Source organism: Rhea pennata, chromosome 1 (assembly GCF_028389875.1).
Source record: "Rhea pennata isolate bPtePen1 chromosome 1, bPtePen1.pri, whole genome shotgun sequence".
Taxonomy (NCBI): domain Eukaryota; kingdom Metazoa; phylum Chordata; class Aves; order Rheiformes; family Rheidae; genus Rhea; species Rhea pennata.
In genome coordinates, this window is record NC_084663.1 from 202,196,350 (window position 1) to 202,221,364 (window position 25,015).

At 36.8% G+C, this 25,015-nt stretch overlaps 1 protein-coding gene across 4 annotated transcripts in view; it reads right to left on the reverse strand.

The window, feature by feature from the left end:
* ARHGAP42 (Rho GTPase activating protein 42) overlaps positions 1-25,015 on the reverse strand; it is a 159,943-nt gene that overhangs the window by 61,229 nt on the left and 73,699 nt on the right. For all 4 annotated transcript variants that reach the window (XM_062567301.1, XM_062567298.1, XM_062567300.1 and 1 more), the window contains one exon: positions 9,579-9,650. In XM_062567301.1, coding sequence (XP_062423285.1) covers positions 9,579-9,650 — 72 coding nt within the window. The remainder of the gene's footprint in view (positions 1-9,578; positions 9,651-25,015) is intronic.

Sequence of the window (25,015 nt, forward strand, 5' to 3'; positions counted from 1 at the left end):
GGCATCCTTCACGTACTGTTAATAAATTAGGAAGGGAAACAGAGTAATTTTGTAGTCAATATCGGAACAATTGCTGCTCATTATAAAAAGGGGCTAATACAGATATAAATTAGGATTTTATGTTACTTGTATCTGCTAATGAAAACACTCCCAAATGAAGCTGAATGCATCATGTAAAAAAGTGAATGACTTGACAACTAATCTTTAAATTAATTCTTTACTAAAAAAGAATAACTATATGCAAGCCATGAATACCCAGAAGAGAACAAGGTGTGTAAAACACAAGTAATTATCATTGAAAGAACATATTGAAACTATGAAGAATGATAAAGCAATATGTGGGGAATACAAGTTTTGTTTAGCAGCATTAAAGCTAAAAGATAGATATTAAAAACAGGCAGCTTAAAGGATAACCACAGTTCAAATCAAGTATAAGATGCATAAAAGCTACAATATATTTTAAAGAGCCCTAAATTAATCTATATTTAGGATGGCGATCACCTCTGTGTAAAATACTGAATAATCCTACAAAAGACAATTTACTTTCAGATTCATAATATCCCAAAGAAAATTTTCTTTTTACTTTGTAATGTCTTGACAGGTTGAAATAGTAGGTAGTTTTAAAAGCATTTCTGATAAGAGGAGAACCCTGAAGCCATTTGTTAATTTTTTTTTATTTAATTACATGAGATGTATGCAGACAGAATGTACTTATCAGTGGAGACAAAAAAAAAGTTTCACTATTTCTAATATCTAAAGTTTTGTTTTAAAGTTTCTAAATTCAAATGGGAGTTAGCATTAAATGAACAAATAGCAGTATTTATTATTGGTTTTTCAGGATGTCATTTGTTTCTCTCCCCATAATTTGCTCTTGAAATGGAAAAAAAAAATTAAAAGTTCCCAGCACTGCTGTGAAAAGACATGCAAACCTGCCAACATTGGCAGGTCGCAAAGCCGAATACATTAGACTCTCTGTTCTTAAGTTGCAGAGTTGTCTTGACTTTATCTGGCACTTGCACATTCCAAAAGTAGATGCTACATGTCTGGGAATCTGTTAAATCACTGCCCAAACAGCAGGGTTGGTAAGTCTACACACGTAATTCAGTTTTATTGTTTTTACTGTCTACCAAATATGAGGGATTTTTTGATGGAATATCTTACTTAGGATATTAGTCAACGTATTACTGTTTAAGTAATACGAAGCAGCTCCCTAGAACGGCAGAAACTGACTTTTTAACTTCTCTCCTAAGTAGATTTAAAATTGTTTTCTGAAACTGAAAATGGTTTATCATACTAGCAAGAGGGCCTGCTGTTCCTAATAAAAATTAAGTGCCCTTAAGCTAAAAAAAAAAAAAAAATGTTAATTGTACTCTTCAGGAATTCAGAAAAAAGCTCAACTTAGCACTGTATTTTTCATCAGAAAATCATGTGGAATAAACTGTTTGGATCCTAAGCAATCCAGACATTTATCTGAAATCAACATAGCTATGTAACTTAAGTAGAAACTAAATTTCAATGAAAGATACAGCTGAACCCCAAGTCATTACTTATGTACTACAGGGAAAGGAATCAAGTCAGATTTGAGGCACGCTAATCTTCAAACATAAATGGTAACCAGCGCAATAAATATTGTGACTTGAATATTCAAATGCGGAAGTAACAGAGCTGGCAACACCATCTGTGCAAACCTGTTATCATCAATGCTTATAAAATCAGGCCTGAGAGCAGATCTTCAATATGTAAGTAGAAAGTAGTAGTGTTTGCTCCTCCCATTATCTCGTTGGAGTATGAGCTTACAGTGCTTCCTGAAATCTAACGCTAACCCACTCCATTTAAAAAAATATATATATTGCCCTCCTTTTTTCTGCTTTAAGTATACATAAAAAAATCTCAGTTCACTTTAGATGATGAAGTGACTAGCTGGAACAATCAAAAGAAAAGAAGGAAAACACAAATATATCACCTTAGAGTAGGCCTAGTACACTGTAGCAGAATCCTCAATTGAAACAGTGCCACACAGGAACTGCATGGACAGAAGGAAAGCAAAATTTACAGTGGACAATACTAAAATGAACTGGTCTTAAGTACAGGGAATAAACAGCTCCAATTTTGGCCAAATCTTCCATATCAGTACCTGGACTAAATAGGGAAGAATCTACCACCTGCACTTATTTTCAGAAGGGTGGAAGAAATTGGTCCTAATCTTGTGCTGATTTAGCAATGAGGAAACATTTGTTTTTCTTGGGGCTCCAGTTCTCATACTAAAGACATACAAGGCAGATTTGATTCTATATTTGCTAAATTAAGTTCACAGAAGTGTCGAAGATGCTTAGCACAGTGTAAGCATAGCACAGAGCTGCTATAGGTATGACAACATTAGTAGCATGGTCTTATCTTTGCACTTTACAGTAAGGATTACCTTCATTATAATAACCAGGGCAGTGGAGTTTTTTCAACTATAAAAAGAAAAGCCATTTTTTAAATGGTTTAAATGGTTTAAAAAATCATATTATGGTAGTGAAAAACCTCCCTCCATCTTTCACCACTCTCCAATTCCTGCTACCACTCCCTTCTCTTCATCCTTTCCTCCGTCCCCTTGAGTCACCATCACCTGCTTCCCTGAGCAGCTGCTTTGCTGGCATCCCATACGTGATGTTGCTCCCTTCCTCACCCCTGTTCATCCCATTGGCATTCCATCCCTGCTCTTGGAGGTATATTGCAGTTTCACATTCTCCATGCCTTATTTAATCTGCTAGATTACCTCAAAAATGAAGCATGCTTCAGGAATGCACTGGTACACTAGTAATCTCTTGAATCTAAAATGTGCATGAAGAGACCATTTCACATAATTTCATTAATAACCACCTTCTTTCCTTTTTGCACTAAAGAACAAAAAGGTTGCAAAGAATATAAAAGTTATTCAAATACAATGCCACATGCTTCACTGAATCACAGAATGGTTGAGGTTGGAAGGGACCTCTGGAGATCATCTAGTCCAACCTCCCTGCTCAGCAGGGTCACCTAGAGCATGGTAGACAGGGTTGCATCCAGGCGGGTCTTGAATAGCTCCAGAGAAGGAGACTCCACTACCTCTCTGGGCAACCTGTTCCAGTGCTCTGTCACTCTCACAGGGAAGAAATTCCCCCTCATGGTCAGGTGGAACTTCCTGTGCTTCAATTTCTACCCATTGCCCCTTGTCCTGACACATGGGATGGACATCCCATCCAACACGGGAGAAAGGGACAACATTCCAACAACATTCCAATATTCCAACATCCCTGCTCAAGCAAGGTCACCTAAAGTATGTTAACCAGCACCCTGCCCAAACAGCTTTTGAATTATCTCTAGAGGTGGCAACTTTCCAGGGCTCAGTCCTCCTCTCTCAGTAAGGATGTTTTTCCTCATGTTCAGGTGGAGCTTCCTGTGTTTCACTTTGTGCCCGTTGCCTCTTGTCCTGTCACTTGGCACCACTAAAGAGTCTGACCCCATGCTCTCTACACCCTCCCTGCCTTAAGATATTTGTGGACCTTGATTAAGATCCCCTCTCAGTCTTCTCTTCTCCAGGCTAAATAGGTCCAGTTCTCGCAGCCTTCCTCATATGAGAAATGCTCCAGTCCCTTCATCACCTTAGCAGCCCTTTGCTGGACTCTCTCCAGTAGTTCCATGCCATGTCTCTCTTGTATTGGACACAGCGCAGTGTGGCTTCATCAGGCATGAGTAGAGGGGGAGGACTTGCTCCTTTATTTTGAATAGAGAAGACAAATATATCTCTTTATTGATTAGTAATTTCTTTTTTAAGAACAGTCTTTGGGCTCTCTCCCATCTATGCCAATCAATGTTCTTGATTCAAACCATTAGCAGTACATTCAGCATTGCTCACTCTTCCATGCCACTTGCTATGTCAGCATAACGTGAGCGTAACTCTTATCTGAGAAAGAACTAGAAGCATGTTATGAGAAAGTTTCCAGAGTAGTACACAAAACTGGAAACTGTGCTGTTTACAGAAGGAAAAAAGGAAACAGTCTGGGGTTAATGTCAGAAGTGATTTTATTTTGTTTTAAAAGCATCTATTTTCAGAACCCTTCTTACAACACTGATAAAGCAACACAAACTATCGCGTTGGGGTGAAAAGTCATGCCTGCTCAGCAGCATTGTTAAAACGTAGTGTTCTCAGTTTACTTCTAGGGAGGGACAATCTTCTCATCAAAACAACCACCCAACAAGACCTCTTTTGGGGAAGTTCAGTAGGGACAAATGGTTCTGTGATGGCTACTGTAGCCTAAAATATCCAGAAAATATAAGAGCAGTTCATTTGGTAAAAAGATGTAGTTCTTGGTACTCCCCTATCTCCCCACCAAGATACAAGTAACGATGCTTGTATTTTGTTACTTTACCGATTTGCTTCCTGTTAGCTACTGCCATCTGCTACACAATTGAGTGGAATTATGTTATATTCACTCTGCTGAAAGCAAAATTGCTAAAATGGTAGGAGAGCGTATGTTTGCTTATTCCCTGATCCCTGCAGAACCAGCTTCATAGACACAACAAACATCTGAACAAATGGAAACATGAAGTGAGAAGGGAAATCTATGGTGATGCAGAAAGGTCTTCCAATACAGTGACTTTCTATTTAGAAAGATAAAACCCCTTCACCACAGGTGGGGAATAACATCCCAGAGGCATAACATGATTTCAGTAATGCTCAAATATAATAGATAAATTTTTATGCTACTATCTCAAGTATATTACATAGGTAAAGAAAGGAAAGCAATGGAGAAAGAAATTTCCATCTTCCTCACGACTGCTGCTTCTACAAGAAAAACCCAACGTAGCTTGTAACAGAATCAAATTAACAGATTAATTGATACATAGGTTAAAAAAAAAATCTCATGATTAAATTGCTAAGAGTTTGGGACAGCTGTGGCACTATGCAACCTTGACAGTACTTTCATGAAAACTTCTCTGAAATAATCTCTTCTCTGAAGCAATCCATGCCATGAAATGTCCACTTTCTGTTTCTCTTAAATTCTCCTCTTCCTCCTTCCTTTGTTCTCTGCATTTGTCAGCCTTATCAGTGAAGAGCAAAGGTAGAAAGGACGTAATAGAAGAGCAGAGATAATATATCCTGATGAGATTAAGTACATTTTTTCATTTAACTGAAAATACTTCAGTGCATCTAGTTATTGAATAAGGAGTTCAGCTTTCTTAGGAAACAACCTAATCCTGGAAAGATTCATACATAGAATTAATATTGGACATGTGAACAAACACAGTGGCACTAATAGGTTCTTAAAAATTATTTATGCAAATCTGCAGAATGAAGACTATGTTACTATTATCGTGGGTATCTGTCAGATATCTTGTGTTGCATTTCAACTTGAAACATTTGGCCATCAATTATGCCTCTAACATGGAAAGGGCCTGTCCTATCTTTTTGCTTCCTTCCCCCAGCTCCCTCCCCTCTGTGGTTCAGACATCAAAATGCACCAAAATTAGCGGACACAAATTTTGCCTGTTCCAGTTCACAAACCTTGAGTAATAGATGCTCTTTATAATGAAATACATCCTACTTTTCCTACCAGAGTAATACTAACCAGGTCACTATTTTTTCTCTGTTAAAGAAATAATAGGATTTACAACAATTGCTAGAATCTTATAGATCCAAAGGAAAACAATTCCTCAAACTTTTTCAAACAAAATTTCTAACTGTTCTTGGATATGTATTCAAAACTCTTTTCTGATAGACTTTAAAATATATTTTGTTTTGTGCTCCTCAGCTTCTGAGCAATAATAGTAATAATAAGACATGGATAAAGAGCACTCTAATTCTTGCATGACTAGATCAAATGAGTATAAATATGAGAATGTATGCTAGAAAATTAGTCCCAGCAATGAACATTGATTTGTTTCCCAAGTAGAAAGGAACTCACAGCTATGAATGAATGAATGAATAAAAATAAATAATAATAAAAAGTAATTCTCCAGGCCAAAATAAATAATTCTATGAAACAAACAGATGGAATATTAAGGAGGAAATAAAACCATGCTTTTAAGTCTTACAAACAAAATCACTTCTGTTTTCTTTGATCTGATTTAAGTTGCACTAAAGGTCAATGAACATTGGAACAAATATGGCTAAATACTGTACCTCAATGGATAAAAAGAAACATGAACATTTGGCTTTATTGCCCATAACACATCACACAATGATCTCACCAAAGTTACCAGCTGGGGACTTGCAAACCACATTTACCAAATAAGGCAAACTGCTTCATGCCTGAAATCTTTTCCCAGTTAGCTCACTCTGCTTTTCCTATGATTTGTACAATAATTGCAGAGGTCATTTTTTTTAAACTCAGATGGAGTAAATCAGCAGGCTACTCAGTGCAAAGCTGGGTTTGTGTAGTCTCTGGAGACAACTCAAGTTTTATTTAAACTGAGTGTGCACAGAAAAGGAAGCACTGAAATATGTGCAATAAAAACAGAAGAGCAAGTGGTATAAATCAAGAAAAGTAAGTGATGTAGATTTGTATACTGCTGGTCTGATTACAAACACTGAAGTTTTAAGGAGTCTATTTCTTAAATTTGCTGGGTATCTTTAGGTTTTTGAAATACGTATGAATAACTGGTCTTTAATGTTATTCTTGTGACATTCCAAAACACACTTGAACTTTGAACTCTACATTTATGCTGTACTTATATTTGAAGCATAGCTTCGCAGTGTTAATAGAAAAATATTTTATCTTCATATTTTTTCTCCTTTATTTCTGTATTCATATGTTTTACCTAAATTTTATGTAGGCTTGAAAAGGGAATATAATATTTACCTTCACTAAATTAAACATAACCGTAGCATAGTTCTACATATTTCATCACGTCAGGAAAAAGCCTGCTAAATTACTTATTAAAATAAAATTGAGATTGTCATACTGAAAAACGTCATTTCTTAATAAACGGTTTCTGTATTTTTTTTTTGATAGAGGAGGAGAGTTGCTTTTTTATAATGCTCTAGATTAATTTTTGCTGCTTCATATGTGAACATCTCCAGCTGAATTTTATCTAGCGTTTTAGAAAGAATGAAAAAGTCCAGTAAGCACTCTTTTAAGGGTTCTCTCTCACATGCTTCCCTTTACCAAAGTCTGACAATAGTAACTAATATTGATTCCTATTATGCACATAAGTAACACAACTTGCTATTGCATTTCTTCCCCTCAAAAAAAAGGTCCTAAACTCAGATTAAAACAGTACAAAAATGCATAATTTGCAAGTCCAATTAAAAAAGAAAGATTGTAACACTCACCACTGGCTATATATGTGCTCTCACAGTGCAAGGCTCTTCGCAAAGACCAATTTGCATTTGTACCTACTGCTGAGATTGCCAGAGCAAAAGTCATGTACAATTAATCTCATGCTTCTATACCTAATCTCTTAAAATCTTAGTCCACCAAACATTAACGTGCAAATTACTCAGAAATATACTGCTGTCTTGTTTCTTTTCAGGGTATTTTTACAATGTCGTCAGCAATTACTGGAACAATTCTAGCAATATACATTGCATGACATAAATATTCGCTATCCTGTGCGGCTTGCAACAGCTTAGCATCTTCTTGGAGAAGAACATGTGCAATGAATTGTTTCTTTCCTTTCTGAAAGAGGGATGACAGAGAAACAAGAGGGAGGTCGAGCTGTGAAACTTACTGCCCAGGTCCAGATAACACGAAGCGTGTAAGGTTTCTGTTCTGCTATCAGTTCAGTTCACCCCACAACAGTTCAAAAGCCAAATCTCTTCATTAACTGAAGCTAAGTAAGTAGCAGACTCAACTCATCCTGTATTTCTAACTGTTTATAAACTCCTAAATGTTAAGCCAACTGAAGAGAAATGGAGGTTAGTGTACTGTCACAGGCAGAATTTTCCTGTTTCAGTTTGTGCCCATTGCCTCTTGTCCTGTCGCTGGGCACTACTGAAAAGAGCCTGGACACATCCTCTTGACACCCTCCCTTCAGGTACTTGTAGACATTGATAAGATCCCCCCTCAGTCTTCTCTTCCCCAGGCTAAACAGGCTCAGCTCTTGCAGCTGTTCCTCATAGGGTAGATGCTGCAATCCCTTCATCACCTTAGTAGGCCTTTGCTGGACTCCCTCCAGCAGCTCCATGTCCCCCTTGCAGTGGGGAGCCCAGAACTGGACTGTTCTGACCACTTTCTCTACTTTACCAACAATGAGCTTCAGGAAACCCAAATTTCCACTCTGTTTTGTACTGGTCTTGCTATTTCTAGTTCACATGTTCCTATTTTTGAATTAGGAAAAGAACAGTACAATTAAAAACCTACTGGAAACCAAAAATAATTTTATACTACGATTAAATACTGATATCTGCAGCACAGTAAAAAACAAAATCCCACTTGTGCATCTAACAGCAGCATATGGGTGGGACGAGAAAAGAATGCAGTTGCACACAGAAACATATCCAGTTAAAGAACATCCTTTTCACAGAAATCTGACCTCGAGTTCACACTAAAAATTCTTCTCACACATTTATTTAGTCCCTCTGCAAATAGTCTCATCTATTTGCTATACATTCACAGCAGCAGTACAAGAAGTATAAGCTTTCAGTCTCTCTTTCTAACATCTCTGTTCCTCCTCTGAGGTTGTTAGAGTATGGAACAAGCACAACCTCACTTACAACATGCTGTGTTATGTCTAAATCAAAAGTAGATTTTCCTCCCCCATCTTCCCCAGAAAATTTTACAATGAATGTTTAATACAAAGAGCGAAATGCTTCAAAACAGGTATATTTATGTAGACAGAAGGAATTGTTACTAACTATACCCCTGACTACCATAGCCTTTATGCATCTCTGGGAGATTGTAATCAAAGTAGCCACTGATGCCCACCTGAGACTGCAGCATCAGACTAAAAATAGCTCTTCTAGACTGGAAGCTCATTTCTTTTGCCTTAATGCAACTGATTCCCTCGGCTGACTACTGAACCTTGACCTAGCCAATCTGCACTGTTCCTGTAATGCACATGTAACTACTAACACAGAAGAACTGGTTTGAATTACCACGAGATCTTCTATCATGGGTAAATCTCTGGCCAATATAAAAGGTAACAATCACTGTACTGCACTAGCCATGTGAAGTGGAGAGGGAAACCAGGGAAAGAGAGAGAGAGCATGCCCAAAGCATGCTGACTTCTGTGGGTCTTTATACAACAGCCACTGCCCGGCCACAACTCTCAAAACAGATGTCTGAGCCCTCATTGTGGTCCTGAGTTAACCCAAGATGCAAGGTAATGTAAATGCAGACATCAGAAGATAAACACAACTCCAGGTGGTAAGAATGAGCAATAGTAACAAGAGCTCTACCCTATGCGTATACACAAGCAGTCTTTAAACTACACTTCTGAATCATCTCCCTTTCTGCAGCAAAAATTTCAGTCTAATTTACTAATGCGTCAATGAGGATGGTATCTAATGTGTTTGAAAACATATGCCTGCTTTCAGCCTAGCTTTCAACACACACTGATAAACTCCAATAAACATGAAATGAAAAAGAATTGTTTTCCCAGGCACTTACTTTTGCCGCTCCTATTTGTTCTTTACGAAACTTCTCCAGTGGTGCTATTAGCACGTCATTAGCGTTCTGGATCTGAAAAGATAAACAGAAAGAACATCTCAACACAGAATATTTGCAGAAAGTTGGAGTCACTGTATCTCTGCCAATCTACAGGACTGAAAAATTCATTGTTCAATATTCTGGTAAGAACATATAAGTGGGGCTCAAATAATTATGACTTCTTTACATAAAGTATACTACACACATGTTCACTAGTCTGCAATGGACCATTACCCTCAATAACTAAAACAGTTTTAAGTAAAGATAAAGAAAGTTTATCCACAATGTATAGAAGGGATTTCTGGTATTTTACTTCTATTTGTTGCGTCTCCCTTAAAACTAGAATATAAAATGAAGATTTCCAGGACTATGTTTTGGCAGAACAGAGAAGACAAGCACAATACTAATGACAGCACTGTCTAAAAAGAGCAGAGGTTTTCAAAACTTGACAAATGAATCTTTTTAGTTATCTGCTTGGATCATATACCTAGTTATACTGAACAGTGAAGAATAAGGCAGAGGACTCTAAAAATGAAAGTGAATAATTCACAAAATACTCTAAATTGGATTCCCTCACTGGTTTAGTTTTTAAATTAACTTAAAATATCCTGCAGTTATTTTTATCAAACTAACCCTAATCAGGATTCCTAGTTAATCACATTTTTCCACTCATAGTCTTTATTTAAAACCTGTTGCATTATTCAAACCTGGAAACCCCTCTCTAAAGGCCATTCACAGTAGGACCAGACATAAATGGTCCCTAGCCATTTGGGATGGAGACACACAAGCAGCAGAATAAAAATACTAGTCTTGCTATTGTGCTACATGCCAAAAAAAGCTAGTATGACTTAACTATGTGCCTTTTGGGGACAGACAGAATAACGAACTAAATTAAATTTTCCTAGAAAAAACTCAGAAGAACCATTATGTATAAATGTACATAAAACCCAGGCTTTGGTCTTACGACACATTTGAGTCATTACATTGGGCCCTTCTTGGAAAGGGTCTATTCATTTTTTTCTTAATAAAATATTTTTATACTCATCTACTTAGGGGGGATCTTATCAATGTGTATAAGTACCTGAAGGGAGGCTGTCAAGGGGACGGGGTCAAACTCTTCTCAGTTGTCCCGTGTGACAGGACAAGAGGCAATGGGCAGAAACTGAAGCACAGGAAGTTCTGCCTGAATGTGAGGGGGAATTTCTTCACTGTGAGAGTGACAGAGCACTGGACCAGGTTGCCCAGAGAGGTGGTGGAGTCTCCTTCTCTGGGGCTATTCAAGGCCTGCCTGGATGCAACCCTGTTTACCATGCTCTAGGTGACCCTGCTTAGCAGGGGGGTTGGACTAGATGATCTCCAGAGGTCCCTTCCAACCTTACTGACTCTATGATTCTATTCTATGAGTCTATTCATGAGTCTACTTTTATCAGACTCATGATAATAAACATTGTTATTTTTAATTATTAACATTATCTTTAATACATTTTTCTACTTTTCAAGAAAAATACAGTTCTCTTTTTGCTACAGCTTCCTACGCAAGAACCACATGTCCTAAAACATATCTCATTCAGTACAAGCACACAGATTTCATGCATCTTTCCTGAAAACTGCCAAAACATCAGAGATAAAGCATAATAAAACACATTAGAAAAATCTGTTATACTAACTATATGCAAAATTTTAGGTTTTCTGCATGAATAACTTCTTTGCTCCTCAGTAGTTTAGTCTTTATGATAGTCATCACATTCCTCATTTGCACTTTGGCATGTTTGGAGGACTGGGCAAAACTAACATGCAGCTAAGCCAAACGTGAATGAATAGAGCTCCTGTAACTCTCTCGTTACAATAATTGATAAGCTGCATTGTTACCAGAGCGCAAAAGCTTCCCAAAGGCTGTAATAATAAAGATATAGAATAGAAATAGTAAAATACAAACATATTTTCTTTCCTTCCAAACCTAACTTCGCAATTTGAAAGACCACAGAATCACGGTTTCTCTCAGTAGGGCGGCAGTTTTAGGAAAAGTCAAGACCCCCTTTAACTTGCTAATGTAAAAAAAGTTCAAGGCAGCAAGAGCAACACTCAGCAGGTTTGATGACACAGTGATCAGAACTGGCTGCATTTAAAAATAAGATATCAGGCATTGAGTATGAGAAGAGCGTGGCTTCACTGAGCTTTTACTGCATTCAGCTTAAGTCATTAGTTAGACTGGAATGTAATGCAGCATAACATTACTCTCCAAGCAGACATTTCCCTCAAAGATACAGACTTTTGGGCAACACATAGCAATCTGAGACTTGACAGCTTGTACAACATACAATCATGTAACAAAAGCTAGATTCTATCCGAAGGACTGTAAGGAAGGCAGGTGAAAGTTAATAAGGCTGCAAAAATGTTAAGTGACTTGCTCAGAATCATGTAAAATTGAGCTGCGTGCATCTGGAAGGAGCAGCTGGAAGTTTTGACAGCTTATATGCATGGATGGCTTTTGGCATACACTGAAAGCACAGAAGTTTGCTGGAGTCATGGGAACAGAAGTGTGGATTCATTCTTCCTTCATTTTCAAACACAAAGTAAGTTTCTGGTAGTGACTTGAATTCCAACAAGTACACTTCTCTGTTTTGGAGAGCATGTCACACAGCAATAATATATTAAATCCTCACTGTTCATTTAAAAGTGATTCATATTATTGAATTAGTTATTACAGATGTCAACAGTCATTGCTGATCTCCAGACTAACTCCACATGGAACTGAATATGCCTCTTCACATTGCTCAAAGCTATCACATTTAGGTAGTCTACATGCCAAATCAGGAGACCTCACTTCATATATTGCTCTCTTGACAGCCTTAAAATGATTGAAACACACTTATTATTACCGGTCTTACTCAAATCTGCTGCAAAGCGACTGAAAAATCTTGGAAGAGAATCCTGCTTCAGGCACTGGGAAAGAGGATGCTTGGAGGAAGCATATGCCATCCTGAAGAGTAATCTAGGAAGTAAGTGGCCTGGCCGGATTGAAGCCCAATATTATTCACTTATATGTCTCTAGGAGTAGACAGTAGATACTGCAAGAGTAATTAAAAGATGGTGCTAACTTCATCAAGACAGAGTCTGCTGCCTCTGAACAGAACTGCTGAGCCACACAGGCTGCAAGCTTGTCCCCCTGCCAAAAACCTTCCCGTCAAGAGCATGGATGTGGCGATTCGCTTCCTGGCAAGATTATGAACTTGACAAGTAATGGGCACTTGCTTTGGGAAGAACCGGCTGGCAGGAGAACCCTGGCAGATGCAGTTTGGCAGCCCCGAATGCAAACACAGACAGCTCAGCTCTTCAAAGGCTCCTGTCTACCTCCACTCGACCTCGCCTTACTTCTGTAAACCAACAAACACAGAGCAGATAGAAATTTCACTTTACATATGTATTTATTTATTCATTTATTTTCATTACAAATTCCTGTCACTGCAGTTGTATTACAGTTAACTTGTTCTGGGCTTTCCTCTCTGAACATATTTTTAGGTAGAAGAAATTGGCCTAGGACCAGTTTTTCTTTCCCTCAAAATCAGGAATGCAGTCCTCCTACAACCATGCCTACAGCAATGTAATTTTTTGGGATAATCCAGTATTTTCTTTGTGTGGCTCTAATACAGTAGTTTACTTCCTGCCAAGATGATAATCCCTGTTCTCATTCAGTTATTGTGCAAGGTTGAAATCAAAGACACTTGGAACAGACAAAAAATGTCAAAAACACTGTAAATAGCAACTTCAGAAATTCATGTTGCACAGATCTTTTCCTTAAAAGCTTATTTAAATTAGTTACATCTTTATATGTATTTTAAAGTTTGTAAAGTTTTAAAGGCTTTCTTGACCCAACAGAGATACTGAATGCTATACTGTTCCATCTCCCCATGCTGCTGACATATGGCAGTCCCCAAAAAATAATGTGCTACTTTCTCTGATAGTTTCTCACTCTTCTTCCAGAGAACAAATAAACAGCAGTAAAAACAAAAAAAAAACTCCACACACTTACAACCCAGTCAGTTAACAGCCTAGACATATAACAGGTAGATATAACAGGAAAATGTTACTTTGACCATTTAGAAAGTTATATTAGATCTGGTAAAAAAAGAGATTTTCGTAAACTAAAGAACTTAATCAACTTTCTAAATTTAATATATGTAACTTCCTCTGTTTAGCTTTATTGATAAAAGTATCATTAAAGTAAGCACCACCAAACTCACACTGAATTTCTTTAAAACATTTGGGGGGAAAAAAATAAAAAAAATTGAAAATACTTTTCTTAAACCAGCTTTGACAATTTATGAGGTCATCTTCAGTTTGAATAAATACAATACTTCAGTATCATCTGATACCCTTCAAGCCAATATGATAAATCATCTTAAGCTCTCTCTTCTCCTTCAGACTCTTCCACTTTTCTAGCCGATCCCCCTTCCTTCCAGAAGGTTGCTATAACATTGAATTAATGTACTGATAACGAAATTAAACTGTGTTTTTCACAAATCATAGACAAACTCCACTTCTTTATTTTGTAAGATTTTTAGGGTAACTTTTTCTTTAAAAAAACTTTTTGTTGTTACAAAAAGTTTCACTCAGTAGAACATGGAAAAAATCTGACATCAACTACCAGATTCTTATGAGAGTCACAATTATTGCACTACATTAGAAAGGGAGGAATAAATGTTTTTTGTAAACCTATCTGAAATTTTCCATTTCTAGATTTTCTTAACTTTAACTTCTGGAATAAGTTTCCTATCACGTGTTTCATAATAAATATATTGCTTATGTAAAATTTGCATTTATGACTAATTCTGAGTACAACTTTCGCTTTTATGCTTTCATCTCTATACAAATAGATTTACAGGATTTACATAACATTACGGTGTAAGCAATGTACCAACTCTGTATTTGGTGTAGGTGCTTTCTTGCACAGGAAAATCTTAGGCAAGTAATTCAAAATAAATTCTGATAAGAGCTTTATACAAGAACATATCATGCCTCTGAGTTTGCTATTTATGAAACACAGAATTCTTTGCAAATAATTTTTAATCAATTTTTTAAATCACTTTTAATAAAACTGACTTCACTTTTTGTTCAAATTGATTGCTATTCTTTTTTTACTCCTTTTTCCCCAGTTTTCACAGAAACTTAGTGTAATTCACGGTAGGAGGGACCTCAGGAGGTTATCTAGCTCAAACCTCCTGCTCAAAGCAGGGCCAGCAGTGGACACGGACCAGGGTGCTCAGGGCATTGCCCAGGCAGATCTTGAAAACCTAAGAATCTTTCATTTTAGTTTAATTGTCCTCCTGCTGTGCACAGCTTCTTTTCAGTCAAATATATCAGCCTCAAATATAAAATATGTCAGCTTTGAGACAGTAGCTTATATATTTGCAAACAGAAGCTATTTGACCTATCCATTAATGCCTTTGTTCCATACAGCATCTAACTGAGGGATACGCAAATTAGCAGAAGCTGCTATAGGACTACGGCCAGCGTTCTGGTTTTTCAACAAAAACAGGATCAACTCTCTAGTCATAAATTTGGTATATGATAAGTAGAATGATGCAAGCAGGTACATATTTAACTTAGGATCAGCAGACACACGTGGAAATTTTATTTAACTCAAATATTGATACAGCTTTTTATTCAACCATAAATACTAATAATATGTCCCCAAACTTTTAATCCCTGAAGTGCTTTACAAGATTTGAGCTTTACCTTGCCATCTACAAATATTAAGTTGCAGTTACTAAAAGATTAATACTTCTTAAACTGTCTATTTCTACTTCTAGGGCTACAGATATTAGGTAGCTTATACAGTGAAGAAAGTAACAGGATTCCTAATGACAGAAAAAGAAAATAATACCACAGAGGCATTTTTCCAGTAACAGAATTAGGAATTAAATTAAGATCATCTGAATTATAGCCAAATGCTTTAACCATTAGAAGAACTTTATTTTACATTTGGTATATGTAAAAGTATTAATTTTTGCTCCATTTTTGCTCTGAATATGCTACAAATATTTTTCACTGCAACACAGAATTATCACATTTGCATGTTGGAAATGAAACCAGTTTCCCTGAAGTGGTTAATGACTCATGAGTTCTGAATGCTGACAAGTATTAATTTGCTTCATGTTGTTATAAGACTTCTACAAGGCAACAAATTTAATAGCTAAAATATTCACGATAATGTAGAAATAATATAGAAATACAGTGCTCTGCTAAAGGAAAAGAAATGATTTAATTTGAAAATCTTCCCCCTACAAATCTTAATAGTTCCTAACATTCTGATCAGTCAGAGAAAAAACATTTCCTTCCATCTGTGGCATGTATCAACAGCTCCTAATCAATACAACTTCAAATAAAAAGTAGACCAGATGCAGACAAACAGGTTTTTCATTATGTATTAAGCTTACTTGCTGCAGAGAGGATAAGCATGTCACCATGAAACATTAGTCATGTATTTAAGTCTTCAGTTTTCATTTAAGACGTTAAAAAGTATAAATAAGACTTAAACCTAGTAATATGCATTTCAGTGCCTATGGTTTCTTGACATAAGTAGGACAAGTATTTTTACAGCTTTTAAGCTTTTTAAGGAAAACTGTACACAGACAAATTGCATATTTACAAAACAAAGCATATATACACATATCTGAAGCTTATCATAATCCTTCTCATATTTGCAAAAAAGATGTCATCAAACCATCCAAGCTTGTGGAAAATTTCAAAAAAATATCACTACTGATTCCGATTATTTCAAGCAGAACTGAAATGTAGATGATGTTAAAGCATGTTCAGAAGATGAAGCTTTAACTATGGATTAATAATAACAAAGAACAGACACTTCCATGTACAACCTGTAATGCAGTATTCAGCTTCTTATTCACTAGCCTTTTGCTATGTCAGATGGCTTTAATAAATTGCCAAAAGGGAATGCTTATAAATCACACATCAGTTAAGGCTGGAAGTAGTTATACATGGTTAAAAATTACTATTCTGTAAGTTTTTTCAAGTGAACATCATTTTTGTATTTTCTATATTCTATAGCCCATGCTGATGTTAGCTGAAAACAGTGTCCTTTAAATTGTTACAAGAAACTGTTTAAAGCAATGCAGTGTCATGCCTGAAATGGCTATTTCTCGAAACAGTTAAGAAATCAAGAAACAGGAGAATATACACAAAAGCCTGCCTTTAGGCTAGTCTCCCTAAGGACTCCTTCTGAAACATTAGGGAAAGAAACATTCCTCCAAGGAACAATTTAGAGTGGGAACCTAAACTTCACGTGCTAGGTCTTGTCAAGAAGCTTTCCTTCTCCATTAATTATAAAGAAGAATAATCCGCACCTTTGGATAAAGTCAGTTTTTGTGAAAATCCCTGCCTCACATCCTACCATCAACTGATTAAACTGAAACATTTTTATTCTTCCATGCACAGAGTGATATAAGGTATATGCATGTAGAAAAAAAATAAAGATATACAGATGTAATACTTTAAATTACCATTGCCACCGTATTTCAAATTCTATGTATCTTGACTTTGTAATTACTTGGTAAGTGTCTCCATAAATAAAGGCTTACTGATACATATTTTTCCCCCCAGAATGTCTTCCTTTAGGTGGATAAACTATATTCAAAATAAGTATTCACTATTCCAGATATATTTCTTTTTGAAGAGATAAGGAAACATAGGGGTTTGGTTGGAAGCACCCATATTTCACATACAAGTCCTACACAAAGAACAGTCTCTCCTTTTATCTCTGTGCCCTCTAACGATGTTGTGGTATTCTCATGCTTAGAGAACAACTCCTATTCAGCTCCCATGAACATCTCTTCCTATTTCCAGGCTCTGATCCACCAACAAAGCCAGAGATGCGTCCATAAGTTGTATCTGCTTTTGTACGAACCAGCAAGAGATCCTGAACTTCCTCTTCATCCTTTACAATTCACCCGAGGAGAAACTGTTGGCACATCCAACTCTGTTGGGTGCTCCTGAGACAGAAGCAATGCTATGACAGAGCACAGCAGCTCATTTACGAAGAACTAAATTTGATTTTGAAAGAGACACCTCATGGTAAGACCATAAGATTTCAGCCTAAGACAGTTTTGATGGAATTGTTACAATCTCATACCCTGACCACAGACAGATTCCCTTGGAAAGCTCAGATATCTTTGGCACGCAAAAGCTTAAGCTGGGGACCCCAGGAGAAAGTGATCCAAACACCACGAGAGCTCTCTGTCTCAGCAGCTTGTTTTGCCTTAACTCTCCCCACACAGCACGGCTTTGTTTGAGGCACCTAGCCGCTCCCGTATTCAAGCTTTAATTTTTTCCCTCTGCCTGTTCAGTTTTCTTTCTTTAAAATGCTGGGAATCCCATGCGAGTAGGAGACCTCCAACTCTAGAGAGTTTACTTCCCTGAAATACTCAGATCCCACAACAATTAGCCACGCATCTGACCTGACCTACTGCCCTTCCTGTGACTGTCCCCGCTCAACTACCGCGGCGCTGCGGGAATTTAAAAGGGAAGAAATTAAAATTCCGAGAGGCATGTGCTGGCGTAACAGAGAGTGAAGCGGAAAGGAAAATAAAAGATTAAAAAGCTATTTTTAAATCAGATGTTGTGTTCTGTTAACTCCTTGAGTTCAAGCTAATTATTGTAGAAGTTTATATTGTGCATGTTGCAAGACCAGGCATTTATTTCCAACTTCTGTCAAGGTAATGATATTGCACTTTACTGCAGAAAGCTCACATATCTTCATAGGTTTTTTTCATTTCTTTTTGTGAACAATATTATTCTCTGTGTCTAGATAGGATGAGACCCTTCATCGCATTAACAGTCCGCAGAGGTCATATTAATCCTGCCACCGCTCTTTTCTCCTCCAGTCTCCAGTACAGCCATGCTGCAATTCAAGTTAAGTAGAAAATACCACACCAACTGTACTTGAAACAAGTACTAACAGAGGGAAATATCATTCCCAAGTTGAGAAGAAACAGAAACAACATTTCATCCTGTTGTAAGCAAGATGAGCACCAGGCTTGTAAGCAGTTGTACCATTCTGTGTGCTAAAGGAATATGGAAATGCCAAGGACCTCAGTGAGGGAAACCAGTTCAAGGAATTCCCCAAAACCAAATAATCCCACTCAAGCTATGAAGATTGCTAAGCAGGATATAAAAACAAGCAAGTCTTGCGGACAATATCGTGACTATGTTTGTGATCATTAACCAGATGTGGCCCTGTCTCACAGTCTGGGGAGGAGACCAAATAGCAGGAGGTCCTCTAGGGGTTCTCTCTCCCATTGAGTATCATTTCCTTTGCTCCTTCTGAATATTAGGCAAGGAAGAAAATGTTAAACTTTAAAATCTACATATTTTGCAAGTTCATTGGCAGAAAGAGTGAGCTCGTGCCATTTCAGAAATACTTTTTTTTTTTTTTGAATTATCCAGTGTCCATTTAAGGAAAGCATGTTATTGGAAAGAACTGTTTAAAATATTTTCATTACAACAGAATTTCAGTACTTGAATCTTTAATAAAATGTTTTATAAACCTAATTCATTCTTTCTTTATACCCAGCAGTCTCAAAGCTGATTCATTTGTGTCCTGTCTTTCTGAGCTGCTGGAGTACTTTGTGAATATGCTTTTTTGAGATTTCTCCTCTCCTCCTAACTTAGGCGAAGATGAATTCTGCCCTCTCAGAGTTGGGTATAGCATAGTGGGCAAATGCTATCAAATGAACCCAAGCCATTCTCAAACACTCTGCCTTTTTTGTGGTTTCTCAATCTCTGTGGCAAGCTGGAACATTTATGGTATTTCAGGAACTCAAAGGTCCCAACGTCTGCTACAGCCTTACATAAAACCAGTAAGTTGATTCTCTCCAAATGAAAGGAGGCACCAATATCCTTCTTGTTGCACTGACTGTGGGATAAAAGTTCCTTTCTTCCTGCTAGAAGATGACATTTTTATTTGATCCTGACACATTGGACTTTTGAGATCAGTCTGTATTAATTTGGGTTAACCTTCCAAGGGGCCAATGAACAAGAAAGAAGAATTTTAAGGGATGACAAAACAGGACAAAAAGAGAGAAAAACAGAAATAAAGCTTTAGAAGTTCCAGTAACAGCCTCTCAACATAGTTTGGCCCCTACTCAATCGGTGCCTGCACTGCCAATGTTAAAACCTGAGAGAACACATTTCTGTCTCAGTAACAGTGCTACCAGTATGAAGAGTCTCAAGAGCTCACCACAGCTTAACTCACTCATTCAACATAAACATCTACAAGGTCTGCATTTGAGACGGTCATTTAAAGTTCTCCTCACCATCAGTGGAAAGCAATAAGCACACAATTCCTGTGACTCATTTCGGACAACTTACAAATAAGATATCAGGTGCATCTCAGGTAAATTGTGTCCCAACATAAAATTGCCAGGTTCTCTGCAATCAAATTCAGCAGGAGTTTGCTTCTCTGTTTTCATGCAGGAAAGTCCCAGCAGATGCAAAAAGCACATATAAACATAACTTAGGTGTTTCCAAAAGAAAGCAAATCCACTGGGCCACTGGGCCTGAAGTCTGCTCTATCACAGGGATACTGCAAACCCATTTTAAGTTTTACAGAATATCACAGTGAAATCAAGGACTAAGCAGAAGAATCACTTCTCATTCAGTAGAAAGCAGGTACATTTAACAGAGCTAGCATGAACATTACAAAAGTCACCAGATGTTAACATTTCACAGTCCAAAGTTGCAGTCACAACCCTTATAAGTAACCAAACAGCTGAACTACAAACGAATCCCAAAACAATCAAGAATAAATTACCAAAATACTATGACAAATGAAACAGGGTAACAAATTACTTATGTCAGAATTTAGAAAAAAATATGAAAGCCAAATATATTCTAACAGAATTCTCTGAGGAAAGGTTAAACAGAGGTCAGATAAATTAAACTTTATTGTAACACATTAGGCAATACAGAATATGGCTTATTCTTCAGCACAAAATGAAATCATATTATACCTTTTTACTTCCTTTTATTTAATTAATTTCTGGCAGAGTTATTACATTATCACTGTCTAGTGCCTATATAGAGCACTGAAATAGGAAAACTCAGAATTAAAGAAATATTAAGGTACTTGCTTGACCTAAGCTATAGTGTATGTTAAAATCCAAACTTGCCATAGTATATCACTTCTCTTTAAAATGAGACTTCATGCAGCTCTCTACTCTGCTCTCTACCATTGAGTCTCATTACAGTATGTTGCTTGTACTAAGGAGACTTTCAGTCATTAACTAATATTAAGAAACCACACTTACCATCTGGTCCTAGAATACAGCAGCTAACTGCATGATTGACAAAGAATTTATGAAAAAACTCATTAAAACTCTTGACTATGTCAACCAACAAACATTCAAATAAAAAAACAGTAAAACAGAGATCTTCAGAAATCCCACCACCTGACCCCAGTTAGTTAACTCTGTTCCAGGAACATCTGAAGATTATTATATCACCTAATGGCAGGTTAAGCACAGGGTAAGTTCCTAACCCAGAAAGTATTTTACAGAACTTTGCAGATAGTAGTAAGTCTTATATATGACTTTCAAATATTTTACAACTATTTGTCCTAATGAGTTGTTCAGCTCTTCACGAACAGCAACCCCAATGGACAGTAATTAATGACTGCAAGACTGGACCCTGGGTTTAGCCATTGCTCAGTGAACAAGATGACATACAGGGAAGGAAAAATAAAGACACTTAGATAAGAATAATTGTATCATGAAGTTATGGCAGCAAGTTACACAAACATCTCAATAGTTACCTTTCTCCAAACTAGAACAGATAATTTCCTGGCTGAACTTACATTTGCAGAGAAAAAAAATAAAACTTCTGTATTTTAAAAGATTTTAAAAAGACAGAAAAATGGTGTTTTGGCAAACACGGGTAAAATATGTTCTACAAGTTAATTTAATACTTCTTTTTAATGCTACTTCCTTTTAACTATCTTATTCACTCATTGCATCCATTTGCTTGTGATGTCTCTGGAGGAAAAAGCTAAATATTCACTCCATCTGTTTTAAATTCCACATTTGTGAATTTCCAATAAGCTTAGAAGAGTCTTTGTTGGCTTATAAATATTTAAAGAGAAAACATCATTATGCTTTAAACTCCCAGAATTGTTGTTATTTTACAGTAGTTAAGTTTTAACGTTTGAATGCTAATCTATTTTGATCCATAATCATATGATTCCTGGGCACTGTCAGACCACTAATACTTGAAGCATAACCTTGAATGCCGTCAAGAATAACCCATTCATTTAATTACCACTGTTTGTATGTGAAATAGAAACTACACTATTATAATCACCTCTACTAAATGCATCAGTATCTGACAAACCAAATTAACTGTTAAAGACAGTTTGGGAGCTGATGCTCAAAATGTCCTACTGAGTTGAAAAACAGCAGCAGAAACACACCGATCACTACATCTAGTAGTAAGAGGCTACAAACCTTCCACATACTCCGTGAGAAAGCTGTTTCTGGTTTCTCATTGCCACTACATCAGGCATGATGCTTGTCTGATTGGTTATATTGGCAGTCTTTCAAAATTATTTACGCTGTATAATACAATGTAGTTTGTATGGAGAAAGTAGTTTTTTTTCTTGGAGGGATATAATAAGTCTTTCAAGCACTCAGAATTGCTGAAGTCAAGTTCTGAGAAACACTTTTATGTTAATTCAAGATTTAATTAAAAATTTCACATCTTTAAGACACCCAAAATAATACTTTTAAAAAATAGATTGCTGCAGGCAATCATGTTCCATATATATACGTACATATATACACACACACACACACACACGTATTTATATCTACATAAAGTAGATATTCTCTTATTTTCCCATTTTCCTACAAAGATTCCCATCTTTATTTTATTCCAGATAAAAGATTGCTATACTTCATTTTCTTTTTAGATGGTCATAAATACCTCAAATAAGTGACCACAACAAGGTCAGATCTTATCTTTTCCTCATACCATCATATTTAATACTATTCTATGAACTTAAATTATAACAGGAAAACCATGAGATGACACTAACCTTTTAAAATGTCTTTAAATTTTTAATACAGTCTTTTAAAATATATTTGGTCTTTTAAAAAAAATCATACCAAAAATCTACATTTACAATCAAGTATTTTAAAATAAGAAATTATGTAATGAAATGTATACTTGCAGATATGTATCATGAACAAGTAATATACACATGAATGAAAACAACTTTCAAGAAAGGCAACACAACACATTTTACATAAGAAGCTAGGAAACGAGGTAAGGAAATGAGAAACATTACTTAAAATGGTTAAAGTAAAAAGTGGTTGCATTCTACTCACAACCCAGCAGTACAAGGAACAACAGGCTGCCTGATAGAAAATATCAATTGATAAAAATTCTAAGAAATAAAAATGAGTTTACCCTAGTAATATACAATCTATTTGAGAAGCTGATTGCCAGAGTTTATTACTAAGACAAAAACTCCAGATGAATTATTAAAGAATATGGCTAATTTTACAACTGTTAATAATCACAAAGTAGTTATTAAATTCAAGGGAATCAGATCTAAGATTCAGAAGTGTTTCTAGGGTGAGCATGTACTTCCCTCCTCTCCCATTCACAGCACTACGAACTGGCAAAGGAGTCCAGTATTCTTCGAAACATTAGAGTCTCCAGAAGGAACACTGATGCACAAAAAGACCAAACAAATTCAAAAAGGTTATGCTTAATAGTGCAGACATATTTGTCAGGGAAAAGATTAAAAAACTGCTGTCTTAAGAAAATATGATTCATTCCAAAATTCAGCTTGTTCCTTACATCTCCTTTTTTGCATAGGTTTCCACTTTTCCCTTTGTAACTTTATTTTAAAAAAACATAATAAAATCCAAAATTTTCTCAGGTGTCACCTCTCTATTCCAAATGGCAAATACTTTCCTGAATTAGCGTTAGAAGTAAGAAATAAAAAAATAAACACCAGAATGTTGTTAATTAAGCTTTGTGGGGAAACCAAGATGCAAAGAATAAAACAAGGGAACTGTCCAGACATGTATTTTAACAACGTTCTCACTGTCCTTCCACGTGAACTAGTAACAAAATAGATTTTGTTCCTCTCTCAGTCTGTCTTGCCAAGAAAAGGATGTGAATAAAGGGCTCTCCTTACAAATAAAACTTTAGAGGATGGAGTGCTGCTTCAATTTTGCACTGCTGATGTACACACAGCTCAACTGAATTACTGTCTCTGCACAGGCTAAGTCACAGCCTACCAGTCTGACTCTGTCAGCTGCTGCTCCTGGTGTCCTAAATAGTGACAAAGGAATAAACTTGTAGCATGTAGGCACTGACCTGAAAGCGCCAGTCTTCCTCCACGACTGCAGACCTCTCAGTGATTTGCCAGACCTTTGCACCTCTCACCCAGGCTACTATAATGCACACTGGAAGGTGTCCCACGAAAGAGGAAGTTAAGTCTGCAATGAATATTAGTGCTCAGATATTCTTTTTGCCTGCTCCCTCTTAGTTTCTGAGCAAAATTCAAGGTATTGGTGATTCTTTAGTGTAGTGACTATGGGCTGAAAAATATCTAAGAGTTATTCACAGAAGACTGAGGGGGGGTCTTATCAATGTATACAAGTCCCTGAAGGGAGGGTGTCAAGGGGACGGGGACAAACTCTTTTCAGTTGTCCCATGTGACAGGACAAGAGGCAATGGGCAGAAATTGAAGCACAGGCAGTTCCGCCTGACCGTGAGGGGGAATTTCTTCCCTGTGAGAGTGACAGAGCCCTGGCACAGGTTGCCTGGAGAGAGGTGGTGGAGTTTCCTTCTCTGGAGATCTTCAAAGCCCGCCTGGATGCAATCCTGTCTGACACGCTCTAGGTGCCCCTGCTGAGCAGGGAGGTTGGACTAGGTGATCTCCAGAGGTCCCTTCCGACCTTACTGATTCTGTGATTCTATGATTATTCAAAAAAATCTCCTTGCTAGTATTCTGAGGATTACCACTCTAACCACAGAGTAAAGTATTTATACTGTTTTACTCCTGACACTACCACAGAACCAACTGAAAAAGAGGCATGTGCTGTCTACTTAAAGCTACTTAAGGATCAACAGTACAGTAAATTAAGCTCCTGTAACATCTTTAATTCAGGTTCTCCAAAGGATACCTGGCCACAGCTGCACATTTATAATTAGGCACCTAAATCCATTTTTAGGAAATTTTCATTGCAGGGTAGTTCTAAGAAGTCATTTTTAAACAAGCAAGCTACAAACCTAATCAGTCTATAATCTTTAACAGCTGGAGGGATCATAACAGGATGGACTATCCTTCTTTTAACTAACATAACTGCTAT